The following is a 21564-nucleotide window of genomic DNA, read 5'->3' as shown; positions in this document are numbered from 1 at the left end:
GGAAGCGTCACTCGACCTGAAATGTTAACTCTGATTTCTCTCCACAGATACTGCCAGATCTGCTGAAGTTTACCAGCAATTTCTGTTTTCGTTGCAATCTCTTTCTTTTAATGCTTTGGATAATGGAGCTGAATACAGAGTTAACCATTTGGTAGTACTGAACCGGAGTATTGCTTTGCTAAAAAAAATGAAAGTTGTAGAAGTCTTTCATCTTGCCTTCATCAGGAGAACTGACATAAAATACCAATTCAAAGGGAAAAACCATCAGTTATACTGTATGAAAGGAAAGTGATTGATTGGCAAATAGACTCAGATTTGTGGAGAAGTTTGCCATGGAAATTGCATCAAATAATGATGATTGACCGTTGACAGCCAAGCAAGCGGTGGGAATCTGGAAGTCATTGCCTCTAAGAGTGGAAGAACCAGAGACCCTCATAGTACTTAGATGTACACTTGTAATGCCAAGGCAGACAAGGCTATGGACCAAGTGCTGGAAAGTGAAATTAGAACAGTTAGGTGATTGATTTTGACCAGCATGGACACATTAGATGAGTGAAAGGGCCTTTTTCAGTGCTATAGATCTCCATGACGATGATTTTATGACACCTCCCATAGTCCGTGCACATGTAAGAATGGGTAGACACAATTCATGATAGGCTATCTCTGACAGTCTATGTAAATACTCTGCTCTCAGGTGCTATACCCAGTTATTTAATCCCTTCCTGTGCACTTCAATCTTTAAAATACTTTGTTCACCATTTAATTTCTGAAGCTGGAGTTCTGTCAAAACTCATCTTAAGTCCCAAAGGGAATCAAGCATAATGGCTGTCACGCATCACTGGGATAGAAAGTGGGAAATCAAGTTCCACTATTTCCAGATTCATCACAAGTTAGATTTCAAAGAATTGGCAGAATTCCTCAATTTACTTGTCTTTTTGACCCAGGTTGACAAAGTATGGAGCAGGTTTCAGTACCTAACAAAAAAAATTACTATTTATTGTCACAATTCACTGGAAACTCTGGCCGCTGGAAATCAGCTATTCCTGGAGTCATCACAAAAGTTAAAGATTGTAAAATTAGTACAAAAACTCCTCAGTTTATCTGATTTGGAAACCAATGTTCATTGGAAGCATGGACCAAGTTCTGTACTTAATAACAATTACAGTTTATTACAAGTAATTAAACTCTAGCTACAGGTAAACAGTTATTAATAGTCAGCAGATAACACTACTCATTAAATTGCTATTCCTGTTATAATATACACCCTCTCTCTCCTATACACGCACACACACACGCGCTTACACAGGGATAAACTGGAAAGTAGGTGAGCAGCCATTTTTTTGAGATTTGTGGAATTGGTTCTTGCTGATCAGAAGATTTCTCCTTGGCCTTTCTTCTCTGGGTGCTTCCACTGATTTGCAAGAGGCACGTGGTGGCAGGTTCACTTATTAAAGGTCTCTGACTTATTAATTAAAAGCCACAGCTTACAGCAACTTCTAAAGAAAGGTTCATTTTTTTTCAAATTTTTTTTGTAGCTAACAAGATTTTTTGAGCTGATAGAGTTTGGAAAAGCTTCTCTGTATCTTGTTCATAGCCACAAGCTGTTCAGCTACCTGAGAACCAATCGTCTAGTTGGCAGGCAGAAGGCTTTTGTCATTGGTAATGGGTCATTAGCCTACAAAGCAATCAGCTTGATCAACTGGACCGAACAAACGTTTATCTGTACACAATCCCTTGGCTCTGTTTAGAGTCTGAGTCCTACAGCACGGAGACAGGCCTTTTGGCCAAACTGGTCCACGCTGACCAAAATGTCCATCAATGCAAACCCCATTTCCCTGCACTTGGCCCATATCTTTCTGAACCTTTCCTATCCATGTATTTGTCCAAATGTCTTTTAAATGTTGTTAATAGCTCAACCACTTCCGCTGGCAGCTCATTCCATATGCTTACCACCCGATGTGTAAAAGAAGGTTTACAGGTTCCCTTTTATTCTTTCCCCTCTGATGCCCTCTGGTCTATGATTCCCCAACCCTGGGAAAAGGACTGAGTACATTCACCTGATCCATGCCTCTCATGATCTTATACACTTCTATAAGATCACCCTCAGTCTTCTACGCTCTAAAGAAGAAAGTCCTAGCTTGTCCAGCCTCTCCCTATAACTCAGACCCTTTCTCACTGTCCATGCCTATTTTAGTGTCATCTGCAAACTTACTAATCATGAATTGTACATTCTCATCCAAATCATTGATAGAGATGACACACAGCAATTGGCCCAGCATCGGCCCCTGAGACACTCCACCAGTCACAGGCCTCCAGCCCGACAAGCATCATTCCACTATTACCCTCTGCGTCCTACCATCAAGCCAATTGTGTATCCAATTTGTCATTTCTCCCGGGTTCCATGCGATCCAACCGTCCAGAGCAGACTACCATGTGGAACTTTATCAAAGGACTTACTGAAATTCATACTGACAACGTCTACCCCCTGCCCTTGTCAACCTTCCTGGTCACTTCATCAAAGAGCTCTAACAAATTTGTGAGGCAGCATCTCCCATGCACAAAGCCATGCTGACTATTCCTCATCAAACCCTGTCTTTCCAAATGCTTGTATACCTTATCTCTCAGAATCTTCTCAAGTAACTTACCTACCACCAATGTTAGGCTTACTGTTCTATAGTTCCAGGTCTTTCTTTGCAGCCCTTTTTGAATAAGGGCACAACATTTGCTATCCTCCAGTCTTCCAAGATCTCACCCATGGCTAACGATGATGCAATGATATTAGCCAGGGCACCTACAATTTCTCCTCTAGCCTCTTGCAGTGTTTTTGGATCTATGTGGTCAGGACCAGGAGACTTATCCACTTTCACACATTCTAACACATCCAACACCTCCTCTACTGTGATATGGACTGTCCCCAAGATATCATCACTAATTTCCCCAAGTTCCCAAGTCTTCACATCTTTCTCCATGGTAAACACAGAGGAGAAATATTCATTGGGGACCTCGCCCATTTCCTGCGGTTTCACACATACATGTCCACTTTGGCCTTGAGGGGTCCTATTCTGTCTCTAGTTATTCTTTTTCCTTTAATATATTTAAAGAACCTCTTTGGATTCACCCTAATCTTCTCAGTCAAGGCGATCTCGTGCCCCCTTTTTGCCCTCCTGATTTCCATCTTCAGTAAAATCCTGTATCCCCTATATACAAGGTTCCCTTGATCCCAAGTGCCTGTACCTGAGCCATACCACCTTTTTTCCTCTGGTCAAAGCCTCAATATCTGTTATCATCCAGGGTTGGATTCCTGAAGAAGCGCTTATGCCCGAAAACATCGATTCTCCTGCTCCTTGGATGCTGCCTGACCTGCTGCGCTTTTCCAGCAACACATTTTTCAGCTATCATTCAGGGTTCCCTATTCCTGCCAACCTTCCCAGTCACTCTCACAGACCTTGAACTCAATGATCTCACTTTTAAAGGCCTTCCACATGCCGGAGGTCCTTTTGCCTGCAAACTACTCCAATTTACCCCTGCAAGCACCTGTCTAATTCCACCAAAATTTGCCTTGCCACAATTTAGAACTTGAACCTGTGGACCAATTTTGTCCCTCTCCATAACTATTTTAAAATTAATAGATCTATAGTCACTAGTTCCAAACGGCTCCCTCACTTGTCCTGCCCTACTTCCCAAGGGTAGGTTGGGTTTTGCCCCCTCCCAAGTAGGACCATTTATATGCTGCTTGAGGAATCTTTCCTGAATGCACTTAACAAATTCTACCCCATCTAAGCCCTTAATGCTCTGGCAGTTAAGGGGCGGCATGGTGACTCAGTGGTTAGCACTGCTGCCTCAAAGTTCCAAGGACCCAGGTTTGATTCCAGCCTCTGGCAACTATCTGTGTGGAGTTTGCACATTCTCCATGTGTCTGCATGGGTTTCCTCTGGGTGCTCTGGTTTCTTCCCACAATCCAAAGATGTGCAGATTAGGTGAATTGTCCGTGCTAAATTGCCCATAGTGTTCAGGAATGTGTAGGTTAGGTGCATTAGTCAGGGGTAAACATAAGATAGGGGAATGGGTCTGGGTGGGTTAGTCTTCGGAGGGTCGGTGTGGACTTGTTGGGCCAAAGGGCCTATTTCGACACTGTAGGGATTCTCTGATTCATTTGCAACCACACGTCAACCACTGCTCCAACAAGCCGCTTGCAATAAGCATCAGGTTAGTTGCTTTCAAAGCATCCAGCAATCCTTTTATTGTAAAAACAGCTATTTTCTCATTTCAGTCCACAAGGACTGCTTTTCCCTAAGGCAATATCTGCCCATCTTTGCCAACACAACATTACCACGTGGAGGAAATCTTAAAATTAAAATAGTATCATAATTCTTACCTTGCCTCCGACATGAGAATTGGGCCCCAGACAAAGTATCGAGAAGAAAGTGGCTAATATTAATCAGGGTGTCCATGAGCTGACTGATGAATAGCCTCCACCTTGCTCTGAAAGATTGCAGCCACAATGAACTCCGGGTTTCCGATACCTCTGTCAAACATTTCCTCAGTGCTACTATCAAACCTACAAGTACAGTAAATAATAACCATGTACAATTCAAACTGAAGCCAGTTTGCCTTCATACTTCACAGATTATAACTGAGCACCTTAGTTAGTTAGAATTGGTAACAATACTTTTCATGCGGACTAAATTTTTGGTCAATTGTAATAGAGTAGAATTTGTAACACCACTTCCCAACAATAACTTGCGTTTATATAACATCTTTTGTGTGTCGTTAAGAAGTTTCACAAAAGAATTGTGAAATTGTACTTAATGCCAAGTGTCCTATGGAAATATTAAATCAAATGAAAGAAGTGGGATCTGAGGAACATCTTAAAGAAGCAAAGCAGTTTAGGGAAGGAATTCCAAAACCTGGGGCCTCGGCAGCTGAAAGCACAGGCGCCAATTTTGGAGGAATTGGGGATGCATGAAAGGCCACAATTAAAAGAACATTAATATCTCAGAAGGTTGTACAACTGGAGATAATTGTACAGATAGACAGGGATAAAGCCATAGAGGAACTGAATGAGAAATTTAAAATTGAGGTGTTACTTTCCTAGGGACTAATGTAGTTTGTGGGTGATAAGGGGAAATAGAAAGTGACGCATGGTACATTAAGGTCAACAGAGTTTTCGATAAGCTCAGATCTATTTACGGTAGAAAGTGGGAGGCTAGCCAGGATTCCACCTTGAACTTTGATGTGATTGCATAAGGCATTGATCTAGCCTTGCAAAATATTCAATGATGCCATCACATGATTAGACTGACAAAGTGACAGGCCACCATACTTATCAAGAACACATATCAGTCTCTTCTTAATCTCCCAAACCATAATGAGTACAACTTCTAATGACTTCTCTATTTTTACACTCCTATTCTCTTTGAAATGAAGGCCAACTTGCCATTTGCCTTTCCTATTACCTGCTGAACCTGCATGTTAGCTTCTTTGAGATTCATGCACAAGGACCACCAGTCTTGCAGCTGACTGCAGTCTTTCTCTATTTTAATAATATTCAGTTCCTCCATTCCTCTTGCTAAAGTACATAACCTCCAATTTCCCAAACTATATTCCATTTGTCAATTAACTTGCCTACATCTCTCTGCAGACTTTTCGTGTCATCCCCAACACCTCATTCTTGGAAGATTACTACCAGTGCACCTAATATCTCTGTAGCTACTTCCTTTAATATTCTATGATGTATCCCCCTGGTCTAAGGGGACTTATCCAATTTTAGCCTCATTAGTTTCCCCAGCACTTTTTCTTCGAGTGATAGTTTTCTATTTATTTCCTCTCCTCCTTATGCTCCTTACTATTTTGCAATTTTGGAATACTATTAGTATCTTCTACTGTGAAGACTGATGCAAATTATATATTCAACTCGTCTGATATTTCCTGGTTCCCCATTATCATTTCCCATGCCTTGTTCTCCAAGGGGCTTATGTTCACTGTGACCTCTCTCTTCTTTTTTATATATTTAAAGATGCTCTTGTTGTCCATTTTGTTAGTACTTGCACGTTCACTCTCAATGCTTAATTTTTCCCCCTGTTTTTACTTGTTTTATTCTGATGGTTTTTAAAACTTTCCCAATCTTCTAGTTTACCACTAATCTTTGCCAAATTGTGTGTGTTATCATTCAAGTTAATGCTAGCCTTAACTTCCCTGGTTAGCCTAGTCGTGCAGCCATCAGTAAACAATGTTCAGCACCATTTGCGAGTCCTCAGGTACTGAAGCAGTCCATGTTCATATGTACCAAGACCAGGACAACATGCAGGCCTCGGTTGTGAAGTGGCAAGGAAATACTGTGTGTCGCAAGAACCAAGCAATGACCATTTCAAACAAGAGGTAATCTAAACATCTCATCTCAACAATCAATAGTGTTACATGAATTTTAAACTTTTCACTTAGTGCTGTGAACCATGAGATGACAGTGAAAGGGCAGCTTTGGACAGCAGCTTGTCAGAGAGTCATACAGCACGGAAACAGACCCTTCAATTCATCTGTGCCTGTTTGTTTTTGAACCCACCTCTGAAGGTTGATTCATCAAAGACCTTTATTGACTCTTCAACTCTGTGGTGGCAGTGTGCTTATCGTAGACATTTGGCCATTAATGAAGTCAGTACCTGGGAAGTGATGAGGAGTCAGCTCGACTTGAAACGTTAACTCGCTCTCCGTAGATGCTGTCTAACCCACTGTGATCTCCAGCATTTGTTGTTTTCAGTACAGGTTCCAGCATCTGCAGTAATTTGCTCTGAAATGGTGCCAGCAAGTCTCGTGGGGAACATGATGGTTAAACAGACAGAGGGGCTGGAGTCTTTTGAATTTTTTTGAATTGGGAATTTCTGAAAGCAGCAGTTTGGTTGTTGGTTGTCAGTATGAAGATTTGAAAGCTCACTGCTCAAACTCCCATTACAAGCTATTGGAAGCTTAGAGTAGAAACTAAATAATAAGTATTACTGAATCTTCAGCTTGAATTGAAAAGGGTGGCAATGATCAATGTCTTCATAAAGTCAGTCAAGAGATAATGCTATTGTTTATGAAGCATTGCATTGTGGAAACTGCTTCAGTAGTCTGGCTAGTTTTGTTATTTTCCCTTTGTTAACATGCATCTTTTTAACAGTGTTTATCTTGTTGGGTTTTTGTGTGAATGAGGCTAAAACCAAAGGTTACCAGTTTTAATCATATTCATTAGATTACTTTGTTATAGAGTCACAGAGTTGTACAGCTCAGAAACAGACCAACTCATCTATGCTGACTAGCTATCCATCCAGATGCTTTTTAAATGTTTAACTTGCTTCAATAACATTACTCTATTGTTAATTAATAGTAAAGTACTTTCTTTAAGCTAGACCTGGTATCTGGTATCAATTATTCACAAAGTTTTCTTGAGATTGGTTATTCAAAAGGTGTGCTGAGGAGCAATTGGGGTCAATGTTTAGGGTCTTTTGATGATTGTAATTTGAGTGTGTTGCAAATACAGAGATAGGGAGGCTGAATTGATTTGGCAGTCTGTCCCCAGTCAACCATATATAACACCATTGACCAGAAACTCAACTGGGTCAGCCATATAAATACTGTGGCTACCAGAACAGGTCACAGGCTGGAAATTCTGCACGTAATTCACCACCTATCTCTCTAAAGCTTAGCCATCATTTACATGGCACATGTCAGGTGTATGACAGACTTGCCTGGCTTTTCTCAAGGTAAACTTGCAGGTTGAGTCACTAGTTAGGAAGGCAAATGCAATGATGGCATTTATTTTGATGGCATTCATTTACTTGAAAGTAAAAGCAGGGATGTACTTCTGAGGCTCTATTAAGGCTCTGAACAGACAACATTTGGAGTATTGTACACAGTTTTGGGCCCCATATCTCAGGAAGGATGTACTGGCCCTGGTGCATGTTCAGAGGACGTTCACGAGAATGGTCCCAGGAATTTTAAGCTTAACATATGAGGTGCATTTGAGGATTCAGGGTTTATTCTCTGTGGAGTTTACAAGGGTGAGGGGCAATCTAATCAAAACATATAGAATACTGAATGACCTGGACAGAGTAGATGGTGGGAAGATGTTTCATTGGGAGGAGAGATTAGGATCCAAGGGCATAGCCTTAGAGTAAAGGGAAGACCTTTTAGAACAGACATAAGAAGAAACTTCTTCAGCCAGAGAGTGGTGAATCTATGGACTTCAGTGCCACAGAAGGCTGTAGAGGGCAGGTCACTGAATTTATGTACGACTGAGATAGATTCTTGAGTATCAAGGGTTACAGGAGAAAGCAGAAGAATGGGGTTGAGAAACTTATCAGCCATGATCGAATGCCGGAGAAGACCTAATGGGCTGAATGGTCTAATTTTTGCTCCTATGTCTAATGGTGTTATAGCTGCAAGAATATTAGGATTGCAATAGTAACAGGTTTTAACTTTCCTAACATTGACTGGGACCACCATAGTATTAAGGGCTTAGATGGAAAGAAATTTGTTAAGTGTCTTCAGGAAGAATTTCTCATGCAGTATGTAAATGGCCTTATGAGAGAAGGGGCAAAACTTGACCTCTTGGGAAATCAGGCACTACAAGTGACGGAAGTATTAGTGGGGGAGCACTTCGGGACGAGGGACCATAGTTCCATTAGTTTTAAAATAGTTATGGGAAAGAGTCGGTGTGGCCCATAAGTTAAAGTTCTAAACTGGGACAAGGCCAATGTTGATGTTCTTAGGCAGGGACTTCCAAAAGTTGACTGGGGGAAGCTGTTTGCAGACAAATAGACATCTGGTAAATGGGCGGCTTTTAAAAGTGAGTTAATGAGGATTCAGGGCCAGCATGTTCCTGTTAGAGTGAAGGATAAGGCTGGCAGGAGTAGGGAATGCTGGATAACTAGAGCTACTTAATCCCTGGTCATGAAAAAGGAGAAGGCATATGACTTGCAAACGCAGCTGGAATCAAGAGAATTCCTTGAGGAACATAGAGGATATCAGAGTACACTCAAGAGAGAAATCAGGAGGGCTAAAAGAGGACATGAGATGGCTTAGACAGATAAGGTAAAGGAGAATTCAAAAAGATTCTGCAAGTACATCAAATGCAAAAGAGTAACTAGGGAGAGAATACGGCCTCTTAAAGATCAACAAGGTTGTCTATATGCGGAGCTACAAGACAGGGTGAGATCCTAAATGAATATTTCTCTTCAGTATTTACTGTCGAGAAAGGCATGGATGCTGAGGAACTTGGGGAAATAAATAGTGATGTCTTGAAGACAGTCCATGTTACAGAAGAGGAAGTGCTGGAAGTCTTAAAATACATTAAGGTAGATAAATCCCCGGGATCTGATTATGCATATCCCAGGACTTTGTGGGAGGCTAGGGAGGGAATTGCTGGGCCTCTAGTGAAGATATTTGTGTCATCAACAGCCAAACGGTGAAGTGCCTGAAGGTTGGAGGGTGACTAATGTTGTGCCATTATTTAAGAAAGGCTGCAGGGAAATGCCTGGGAACTACAGACCAGTGAGCCTAACATCTGTGGAGAGTAACTTGTTAGATGGGATTATGAGAGACCGGATCTGCAGGCATTTGGAGAGGCAAGGACTCATTTGGGATAGTCAGCATGGCTTTGTGCGTGGAAAATCATGTCTCACAAATTTTTGAGTTTTTTTATGGGGTGACCAGGAAAGTAGATGAGGGCAGTGTGGTATACATTGTTAACATGGACTTTAACAAGGCCTTTGACAAGGTACCACACGGTAGGTTGTTGAGTAAGGTTAAATCTCTCCAGATCCAGAGAGAGCCAGCCAATTGGATACAAAATTAGCTTGATGGAAGAAGATAGCAAAGGGTTGCTTTTCAGACTGCAGGCCTGTGATCAGCAGTGTGCCACAGGGATCAGTGCTGGGTCCACTGTTATTCATGATTTATATAAACGATTTGGATGAGAATTTAGGAGGTACGGTAGTAAATTTACAGATGACACCACGATTGGTGGTATAGGGGACAGTGAAGAAGGTAATCTGGGAATGCAGCAAGACCTTGATTAACTGGGCCAGTGAGCTAAGGAATGGCAGATGGAGTTTAATTTAGATAAATACAAGGTGTTGCATTTTGGTGGGTCAAACTAGGACAGGATTTATATAGTCAATCATAGCGTTCCCACAGAGTGTTATGGCACAAAGTCATACAACATAGAACATTACAGCGCAGTACAGACCCTTCAGCCCTTGATGATGCGCTGACCTGTGAAATTAATCTGATGCCCATCTAACCTACAGCTTTCCATTATTATCCATATGTATGTCCAATGCCCAGTTAAATGCCCTTAACATTAGTGAGTCTACTACTGTTGCAGGCAGTCCGTTCCATGCCCATACTACTCTCTGAGTAAAGAAACTACCCTGATATCTATCCTAAATCTATCAACCCTTAATTTAAAGCTATGTCCCCTCGTGTTAGCCATCACCATCTGAGGAAAAACGCTGTCACTCTCCACCTTATCTAACCCTCTGATTACCTTATACGTCTTGATTAAGTCATCTCTCAATCTTCTTCTCTCCATTAAAAACAACCTCAAGTTCCTCAGCCTTTCCTTGTAAGACCTTCCTCCCATACCAGGCAACATGGTGGTAAATCTCCTCTGAACCCTTTCCAAAGCTACCACATCCTTCCTTTAATGTGGTGACCAGAACTGTATGCAGTACTCCAGATGAGGCCTTACCAGTGTCTTGTACAGCTGAACCATGACCTCGTGGCTCTGAAATTCAATCCCCCTACTAATAAACGCCAACACACCATACGCCTTCTTAACCACCCTATCAACCAGGGTGGCAACTTTCAGGGAATTATGCACCTGGACACTGAGATCTCTCTGTTCATTTACAGTGCTAAGAATTTTACCATTAGCCCAGTACTCTGTATTCCTGTTATTTTTTCCAAAGTGAACTACCTGACACTTTTCCACATTAAACTCCATTTGCCACTTCTCAGCCCAGTTCTGCATCTTATCTACGTCACTCTGTAACCCACAACATCCTTCAGCACTATCCACAACTCTGCCTACCTTATTGTCATCTGCAAATATACCAACCCATGCTTCCACGCCCACCTCCAGATCATTTATAAAAATGACAAACAGCAGTGGCCCCAAAACAGATCCTTGCGGCACTGAGCTCCAGGATGAACATTTCCCATCAACCACCACCCGCTGTCTTCTTTCAGCTAGCCGATTTCTGATCCAAATCACTAAATCACCTTCAATCCCGAAACTCCGTACTTTGTGCAGTAGCCTATTGTGTGGAACCTTATCAAATGCCTTACTGAAATCCATATACACCACTTCAACCATTTTACTTTCATCCACCTGTTTTGTCATCTTCTCGAAGAGCTCAATAAGGTTAGCGAGACATGACCTACCCTTCACAAAACCGTGTTGACTATCTCTAATCAAATTACTCCTTTCCAGATGATTATAAATAAGCTTTTTCAGCATCTTACCTACAATTGAAGTAAGGCTCACTGGTCTATAATTATCAGGGTTGTCCTGACTCCCCTTCTTAAACAAGGGAACAACATTTGCTCTCCTCCAGTCTTCTGGCACTACTCCTGTCGACAATGATGACATAAAGATCAAAGCCAAAGGCTCTGCAATCTGCTCCCTGGCTTCCCAGAGAATCTGAGGATAAATCCCATCCGGCCCAGGGGTCTTATCTATTTTCAGATCTTCCAATATTGCTAAAACCTCCTCGTTATCAACCTCAATCCCATCTTATCTTGTAGCCTGTATCTCCATATTCTCACTAACATTACCCTTAATGGGAATACTGACAAAAAGTATTCATTAAGGGCTTCCCAATGTCCTCAGATTCCACAACTTTCCACTACTATTTTTGATTGGCCCTAATCTTACAATAGTCATTCTTTTATTCCTGATAGATCTATAGAAGGCCTTAGGGTTTTCCTTGATCCTATCCGCCAACAATTTCTCATGTCCCCTCCTGGCTCTTCTTAGCCCTCTCTTTAGATCTTTTCTGGCTAACTCATAACTCTCAAGCCCCCTAACTGAGCCTTCATGTCTCATCCTCACACAAGCCTTCTTCTTCCTCTTGACAAGTCCTAGGGGTACAGGTTCATAGCTACTTGAAAGTGGAGGCACAGGTAGATAGAGTGATGAAGAAGGCTTTTAGCATGGTGGTAAAAACAATGACTGCAGATGCTGGAAACCAGATTCTGGATTAGTGGTGCTGGAAGAGCACAGCAGTTCAGGCAGCATCCAAGGAGCTTCGTTTAGCATGCTTGTTTTCATTGTTCAGAGCACTGACTATAGCAGTTGAGATGTCTTGCTGCAGCTGTACAAAATGATGGTGAGGTCACATTTGGAGTACTGCAGACAGTTCTGGTTGTCCTACTATAGAAAGGATAGTATTAAACTAGAAAGAGTCTAGAAAAGATTTACTAGGATGTTACCTGTTTAGGAAGGTTTGTGTTGTGAAGGGAAGTTGGATAGGCAGGGACTTTTTTCCCTGGAGCTTAGGAGCCTGAGAGGTGACCTGTTAGAGGTCTATAAAACCATGAGAGGCATAGATAAGCCAACAGCTTTTCCTTATGGTAGGAGAGTATAAAACTAGAGGGCATAGGTTTAAGGTGAGAGGGGAGACATACAAAAGGGTCCAGAGGGGCAATATTTTCACACAGAATGGTGAGTGTCTGGAACGAGGTGCCGGGATAACGATGGAAGTGAGTACGATTTTGTCATTTAAGAAACATTTAGACAGATACATGGATGGGGTTAGTATGGACAGATATGGACTAAACACAGGAAAATGGGACTAGTTTAATTGTTAAAAACTGGATGGCATGCCAAGTTGTGCTAATGGAGCCTGTTTCCATACTGTAGACTTCTATGACTCTAAGCAACTGTGCATATTACCAATGTAAGGAGAATGACAAAAATGTGGACAGCTAATTTGTCCTGATAACCATGCCACTAAGACTCTTAGAATTTAGCCAGTGGTGAAGCATAACGCCAGGTGAAGGCTTTGCAGATCATTCCCCATAACCAGTTATGTTCAGGCTTTGTCTAACTGGGTAAGTGGTATGATTGAGCCCACAGCTCAAGGTCCTTTCTCCACCATGGGGAGGGACAGGGCCTGAAGGCCTCCTCCAGGAGTCCTTTTGCCACTCCCCATGCAGCTTCCTTTCCTGCCTCACAATCTGCCCTGGCATGGTGATCTCTTGTCCCAGCATGGTGGTCTTTTGGCCTGATGTGGACTTCTATCCTCAACAGCCTCAAGGTGAAGACTCGCGCAGTCTGGAGTCAAGGCACGATGCAGGCTAGAGACTAAGTGCTAGCGTGGACTGGGTTGGAAGGACTGTTGTTCTGAACATGTTACTATTTTCTAATTTATTCCTACAATCTGTTATGATGCTGGACCTTTTATTTCTTTCTTTTTCTGTTTTTCTTCCTGAGAACTTGAACTGAGAAATCTGTATCTAGGCATCTTGTACCTAATATAGTGCCATAAGCGGTGACTTGTAAATAGTTCATTGTACTCATTTCAATAGATGTGACAATAAAGCTAATTCAATTCAATTCAAATTGAAAGGCAGCTCCTTACCATGTAGTGGCTTGGTCTTTGCAGCTTGCAGCAAATCTGCACGAGCCACTCTATAATGCTCCTCCAACTGCTGATGTAGGTAAGTTACAAAGATCAATGGTTGGGAGCAGACATCTTCAGGGGCCTCCCCATGAGCAACCACGCCCAGCAAAACTGAAATGTCAGACCTGGAAGGAAGGATACAGGCAAAACCAACATTGAAGATACCTTCTGACTGGCTGATGCATTGTCTGAAAAAATTCAATTATCCTAATTTTGGCTCCGCTGAACACAATCAAGAAATTCACAGCTTTTGAGGCCCTGCCCTATAATTCAATTCCTAGTTCCTGGTACTGTGCAAACAGGATTTCACATCGATTCTTCCTTATGCTGCTGATTCCAGCAGAGATCACAATGACTGACTGTCCCTTTCTATTATCCTTCCAAGCTGGTTGGAGATGTCCCTGATCCTCGGACCAAGAAAGCAAGCTTTCTCGGGCTCCAGTTCCTACTTAGAAAGGATGCTCTACTGTTGCCTAATTTTTGAATCCCTTACAACTACCACATTACACTTCCTGATCTCCTGCTCCAAATACCACAGTCAGCATTCTGCTTGTCCTTCGAACAGGTTTTATGCTTATTCTCTCAGATTGCGAGTAATGAATACAATTAAATTCGGCACGGACTAAGCCCCACTCTCTGCAACCGAATCCTCAGTTTCCTGACCCACAGGCCACAATCAGTGAAGATTGGGGACAATATTTCATCCTAACACTCAACATTGGAGCCCCCCAGGGATTGGTACTCAGCCCCTTACTATACTCACTGTATACCCATGACCGCATCGCAAAATACCAGACTAATGCCATTTACAACTTCGCTGATGACACCACCATAGTCGGGAGGTGGAAGATCTGGAAAAATGGTGCAGAGAACAACCTAGCTCTCAATGCCAGCAAAACCAAGGAACACATTATTGACTTTCGCCAGGATGTTACTCATGCCCCCCAACACAGAGGTGGAATGAGTGGACAGTGTCAAGCTCCTGGGAGTGGTCATCCACAACAAGCTTTCTTGGACACTTCATGTGGACGTACTGATTAAAAAAGGCCCAACAACATCTCTTCTTCCTCGGGCAGCTGAGGACGTGTGGCATGACGGCGAATACCCTTGCCAACTTTTTTGGTGCACCATTGAGAGCATTCTGTCTGGATGCATCGCTACCTGGTATGGCAAGATCGGAGATGGTTACAAAGAGTGGTGAACCAGACGGTTACAAAGAGTGGTCAACAATCACAAAGGCCAACCTCCCATCTATAGAATCCATCTACCAGGCCCGCTGTCAAGGAAAGGCCGCCAGCATTCTCAAAGACCCATCCCAACCTGGGTAATGCTTTTCTACAACCTCTACCATCGGGGAGAAGGTACAGAAGCCTGAACACTCGCACCAGCCGGTTTTGCAACAGTTTCTACCCTACTGTTGTTAGAATACTGAATGGACTCACAAACACTTAACATTCGCCTGTACCTGTGTTTTGTTTTTGCTGCTATTTACCTATTATTCACTTATCTATGCTACTTAACTCTGTGATCTGCCTGTACTGCTCACAAGACAAAGTTTTTCACTGTGCCTCAGTACACGTGACAATAAATTCAATTCAATTCAAATCAAGGTTGGCCCACTCCGATATAGACCTCTCTAATCCTGCTCTGAATTAAGTTTCAAAACCACAATAGCTCTTCCTTTCACACCAAGGACGTAAACAATCACACCCAATAATAAAAAGGAAGCATATTACATAAATGGGGAAAGATCTGCACGTCCTATGCGTGAATTGAAGGAATTCCTTAACAATCAAACTTCTGGACCTGTGCCTCACAACACACTTCACCTTCAATGACACCTTCACCACCCTACTAACATGGTGTTCGGCCTTCAGACATCTATGGACAAATACTCCAAGGTGCCTCTGTTCCAAAGAACTTCCTAGTGTCATGCCATTCATTGAATATTTCCTTGCTCTTCCAAAGGAGTAATTTCAGGGTTAAATTGCATCTACCACTTTTCTGCCCACTTGACCATACCATTTATATCTTTTTGTAGCCCAGACTCGCAACCTCACTGTTAACCACCTGACCAAACTTTGTGTCATCCACAAATTTATTAATCCAACACCCTACGTAGTCATCTATGTCATGGAGGTGCCGGTGTTAGACTGGGGTGTACTTCCAAATAAATCTGTTGGACTATAACCTGGTGCTGCGTGATTTTTAACTTTGTTCAGTCATTAAAGCAGCCTTCTGTCATCACCTTCTGTTTCTACAACTAAGCCCATTTTGAATCCACTTCATCAAAGTATCCCGTATCCCAAGTGCACTTGCCTTCTTGATAAGTCTCCTATGTGGGACCTTGTCAAAGGCTTCACTGAAATCCAAATGAACTACCATCAATTGGATGACCTTCATCTGAACATAACCATCTGGATCTTGGTGTGCAGGGACAAATTTCAAAGTTTTCAGATACACTCAGTTTAAAAGATTTGTACACTGTTAGAAGGATAATGTGGAACTCCAAAGGTCAGTGAGAAGTTGGGAGTGCATGGCACATGAGGCTTAGTACAGTATGTGTGTGTGTGTGTGTGTGTGTGTGTGTGTGTGTGTGTGAGAGAGAGAGAGAGAGAGAGTGAGAGTGAGAGTGAGTGAGAGAGAGAGAGAGAGAGAGAACAAGTGAACAGGAGCTAGAGTACTAGTGTACTCAACTTTATTAATTAGACATAGACTATAAGAGCGGACAGATGATGTTGAACTTGTACAAGGTACTCGTTAGGTCTCATCTGGAGTACTGTGTACAGTTGTGGGCACCACATTATAGGAAAGATGTGAATACACTGGGGAGAGTGCAGAATCAATTGAGGATAAAGGTTCCAGGATTGAGAAGTTCATGTTATGAGGATAGTTTGAAGAAGTTGGGAATATTTTCCCTGCAGAGAAGATGGCTGAGAGAAGATCTGGTTGAGAAAAAGAGCAGGCTAGACAGAATTGATAGGGTGAAGTTGTTTCTGCTTATTGAAAAAAAGCAAAAATGAGAGGGCACAGATTTAAAAGTGATGTGCCAATAAAGCAAAAGTGATGTGAGAGAAAAAAAATTATTCACTCTGGGTTTTTAGGGTCTAGAATAAACTGCCTGAAAATGTGGTGGAGGTAGCTTCAATTAGAGTATTCAAGACATTCATTCGCCGGCTGTTGTTTTGGATAGCAATAGTGTGCAGGGATATGGGGGAAAACCAATGGTTTGGCATTAGATAATAGAGTGGACTAGATAATTAGGCCAGTGTGGGCATGATGGACCAAATGGTAGCCCTTTGTAATAATACAGTGCTTACGGAATATAGACCATTGATGACACCACTTCTAAAGTAAAATTTACAATATTGGTCACCATGTTTAAGCAAGTTTGTGAATGCTTTGTCGGCAGTTGGGGCAGATGGGTTGTATCATGAGGCAAGGCTGGACAGGATAGGCTTGTATCCATTCAAATTCAGAAGAGAATATTGAAATATATAAAATTCTGAATGGTCTTAGGAAGGCAAATGTGAGAATATATTTCCTTTTGTGAGAGAATCTGCAAGTGGTGTTACAGTTTAAAAATAAGGATTCGTTCGTTTAAAACCGTTGAAACAAAATGTTTTCTCTGAGGGTCATGAGTCTTTTGAACTCTCTCCATAAAACACGGCAGAAACAGACTCTTTGAATATTTTTAAGGCATAAGTAGACGAATTCGTACTAAGCAACAGGGTGAAAGGTCATCAGGAGTAGGCAGGAATGCACATGTGCAGATACAATCAGATCAACCACAATCTTATCTTTTCTTCTGCTCTCCTATGGGACATGGGCATCGCTGGATGAGCCTGTATTTATTACCTGTCCCTGGTTGCCCTTGAGAAGATGGTGGTGAGCTGCACTGTGGTTGACCCACAATGCCATTAGGGAGGGAATTCCAGGATTTTGACCCAGCGGCAATGAAGGAGCCATGATATATTTCCAAGTCAGGATTGTGAGTCGCATGAAGGGGAACTTGCAGATGGTGATGCTCCCATTTACCTGCCGTCCTGTCCTTCTAGAAGTGGCTGTGGATTTGCAAAGTGCTGTATAAGAATCTTTAGTGAATTTCTGCAGTATGTCTTACTGCTACTGAGCATCAGTGGTAAAGGGAGTGGATGTGGTAAAGGTTCATGGAGATGGTGCTAATCAAGTGGGTTGCTTTGTTCTGGATGGTGACAAGCTTCTTGAGTGCTGTTGGAGTTACACCCATCAAACCTGTAGGGAGTATTCAATTACATTCCTGACTTCGCTCGTAAATGGTTATGTGGGGGTCAAGAGATGAGTTACTCACAGCAGTATTGCTAGCATCTGACGTGCCCTTGTAGCTTTTATATGTTGAGTCCATTTGACTTTCTGGTCAATGGTAACCCTGAGGATGTTGATAGTGGGGGAATTCAGTGGTGGTAATGCCATTAAATGTCAAAGGGCAGTGGTTACATTGTCTCTTATTGGAGATTGTCATTGCCTGACATTTCTACAGCGTCAATGTTACTTGCTGCTTTTCAACCTGAGCCTGGATGTTCTCCAGGTCTTGTTGTACTTGAACATGGACTGCTTCAGTAGCTGAGGAGTCGTGAATGGTAATGAACATTGTATAATATCAGCAATCATCCCACTTCTGACCATATGATGGAGTGAAGTCCATTGATTGAGGCACAGTGAAGCATGACCCTTTAGATCAGAGATGAGGAAGAATTTCTTTAGCCAGAGTGCTGAATCTGTGAAACTAATTACTAAAGAAAGCTGTGGAAGCCAAGTCATTGACTGTATTTAAGACAGAGATAGATAGGTTCTTGATTAGCAAGGAAATCAAAGATTACAAGAAGACAGGAGAATTAGGCTGAGAAATATGTCAGCCATGATTAATGGGCGAATGGCTTATTTCTGCTCGAATCACTTTTGGTCTTATGATGAAGCAGCTGAAGATGTTTGGGCCTGGAACACTACCTTGCCAAATACCTGAAGAAAGGTCCTGGAGCAGGGATGCCTGACCTAAATAACGATAAGCACGTTCCCATGTGCCAGATGCCAGGCATGACTTCAACCAACAAAGTTTTCTCCCTGATACCCATTGATTCCAGTTTAGCTCGGGCTCCTTCATGCCACACTTCATTAAATGCTGCCTTCCAGGGCTGACATTCTCACCTCACCTCATCTCTGGAGTTTAGCGCTTTTGTCCATTTTTGAACAAAGGTAATGAGGTAAGAAGCTGAGGGTCCTAGCGGAAGCAAACTGGATGTCACTAAGTAGATTATTGCTGAGCAGTTGCTGCTTGATAGCACTATTGATGAAAACTTTCATCACATTGCTAATGATCGAGAGCTGACTGATGGGGTGGTAACTGGCCAGATTTGGGTAGGTGCCAGCATTGTAGCTTGGCTAGAGATGCAGCAGGTTCTGGAGCACAAATCTTCAGTACTATTGCCAGAATATTGTCAGAGCCTATAGCTTATGCGATATCCAATTCCTCCAGCTGTTTCTTGATATCAAATAAATAGATTGGCTGAAGACTGGCATCTGTGATACTGGGGACCAATGGAGGAGGCTGAGATGGATCATCCATTCAACACTTCTAGCTGAAGGTAGCTGCGAATGCTTCAGACTTATCTTTTGCACTTATGATGGGCTCTTTCATCATTGAGGATAGGGATATTTTGGAGCCACCTCCTCCAGTGAGTTGTTTACTTGCCCACCACCATTGACAACGGAATGCAGCAGCACTGTAGAGCTTAGATCTGATCCATTGGTTGAGGGAGCGTTTAACTAATTTGTCAATCATTTACTGCTTATGTTGTTTGGCAACAAGCAGTCTTGTTTGGTAGCTTCACCAGGCTGACATCATTCTGAGGTATGCCTGATTCTGCTCCTGATATGCACTCTTGCACTCTCTATTGAACCAGGGCTGATCCCTGGGCTTGATGGTAATGTTCGAGTTGGGGATATACATGACCATGTGTTGGTTGATTGTGGAGTACGATTGTGCTGCTGTTGATGGCCCACAGTGCTTCATGGATGCGCAGTTTTGAGTTGCTTTTGGAATTCTGTTCTATTTAGCATGGTCTTAGTGCCACACAGTGGGATGGAGGTATTATTCTCAATATGAAGGCGAGACTTCATCTCCACAAGGACTGTGCGTTAGTCACTCTTTCAAATATTGTCACAAACAGCTGGATCTGTAGTGGGCAGACTGATAAGGATAAGATCAAGTATGTTTTTCCCTCCTGTTGGTTCCCTCACCACCTCTGCAGACCCAATCTAGCAGCTATGTCATCTAGTTCCCGAACAGCTCAGTCAGTGATAGTTCCAAGGGTTATTAAATATGAAGGCTTCCTGATTCATCAACAAAGGGAAGATGGTACATGGTAACCAGCAGGACCTGTCCTTGCCCATATCTTAACCTGATGTCATGATGCTTCAATGTTGAGGACTCCCTAGGCAATTCACTCCTGACTCTATACCACTCTGCCGCCACATTTGCTTGGTCTATCCTGCTGATGGGGTAGGAAATTCAGGGATAGTAATGGTGGTCTGCGACATTGTCCGTAAGGTATGATTTTGTGAGTGTTACTATGTCAGGCTGTTGCTTGTCCAATCTGTGAGACAGCCCTTCCAATTTTGGTACTAGCCCTCAGATGTTAAAAAGGAGGACTTTGCAGGGTCAACAAGGCTACCCCTGCCATTGCCTTTTCTGGTCTAGGTACCAGGTGGTTCTTTCTGTTTCATTTTCTTGTTGAGACTTTATAGTGATTGATGCAGCTGAGTGACTTGCTCAGCCATTTCAAAGTGCAATTGAGAGATAACTATTGTTGTGCATCTGGAGTCACAAGTAGGCCAGACCAGGTGAGCCTGGCAGATTTTCTTCCCTGAAGGACATTAATGAACACTGAATGGCAGAGAGGCTTGAGAAGCTGAATGCTCAATTCCTGCACCTGCTCTGTACTTTATAATTATTACCAACAGTTAACAACACCACCCTGCTCCCCACCCACCCCCATCCCTAAGCTAAACAATTCAGAAACAAACATGCCCCACCTCTCTTCTCCCCATTCACAAAAGTGATGACATACCCTGGTACTCACTGTGTCATGTTAATACTAACTTTTGAAGAACTGTTTTCACCATTAGGGCTCCAGCCTCAGCCTGGGACACCCTGGGACTGCACAACATCCTCAGAGCATGCTCAAACAAAGCACCAGCCAGGGGCTGGGGTAGGAGCATGGGAAGGTAGTTCACCAGCAGCTTGGCAGCCAGTTCCCTGATCTGGAACAGAAGCAACAATGATAGGAGAATGGTAGTAAAAGCATGAACGAGGAACAGAGGGCAATGTTATGAATAGGTGTGATCCAAATACTTTATGAAGAACATAGGCAACAACGTTACAGCTGTAAGGAGCAGGGAACTGGAATGGAGTCACAGTTCTTGAGAACACCTACAGGTCACTAGCCTGGTTGGAGTAGACTATTATATTTCAAAATCATTGTCAGAGAATTTGACCTGCCTGAAAAGCAAAAGAAACCATTGCTCTGTCCTTCCTTTTTTGCAGTTCTGTTTAGCAAGGTGTGAGAGCTGCAAACCCACCAGAAGTCAGTTTTAACCTCTTGGAGAAGATTCTTGGAGAGGATTCATTGGAATCTATCCCACCATCTAGAGCAACTTGTCCAGGAAGATACAGCAGTATGTATGGAGAATAGCTCTGGAATCAGAACACCAGTTGGGACAATCTATGATTTATTCCTTTTTAATGAGTAAACTAGTACTTGCCAAAGTGACTTAAGTCTGATAAAAAACATAAAATTGAAAACTCTATAGAGTGAAAACTTTATGTATTGAAAAGCAGGAGATGGAGGGGTGGGGCATACTA

General features: G+C 42.5%; 1 protein-coding gene across 5 annotated transcripts in view; it reads right to left on the bottom strand.

Moving 5' to 3' along the window:
- Positions 1-21564, bottom strand: part of si:ch211-225b11.4 (thyroid adenoma-associated protein homolog) — a 240776-nt gene that overhangs the window by 98023 nt on the left and 121189 nt on the right. For all 5 annotated transcript variants that reach the window (XM_043716172.1, XM_043716174.1, XM_043716173.1 and 2 more), the window contains 3 exons: positions 20803-20963; positions 13623-13789; positions 4376-4558 (listed from right to left, as the gene is read on the bottom strand). In XM_043716172.1, the coding sequence (XP_043572107.1) occupies positions 4376-4558; positions 13623-13789; positions 20803-20963 (511 nt within the window). The remainder of the gene's footprint in view (positions 1-4375; positions 4559-13622; positions 13790-20802; positions 20964-21564) is intronic.

The sequence above is a fragment of the Chiloscyllium plagiosum genome, chromosome 25 (assembly GCF_004010195.1).
Source record: "Chiloscyllium plagiosum isolate BGI_BamShark_2017 chromosome 25, ASM401019v2, whole genome shotgun sequence".
NCBI classification, from domain to species: Eukaryota; Metazoa; Chordata; class Chondrichthyes; order Orectolobiformes; family Hemiscylliidae; genus Chiloscyllium; species Chiloscyllium plagiosum.
Note: the sequence above shows the minus strand (reverse complement) of the source record. Positions and strands in the feature narration are given on the sequence as shown.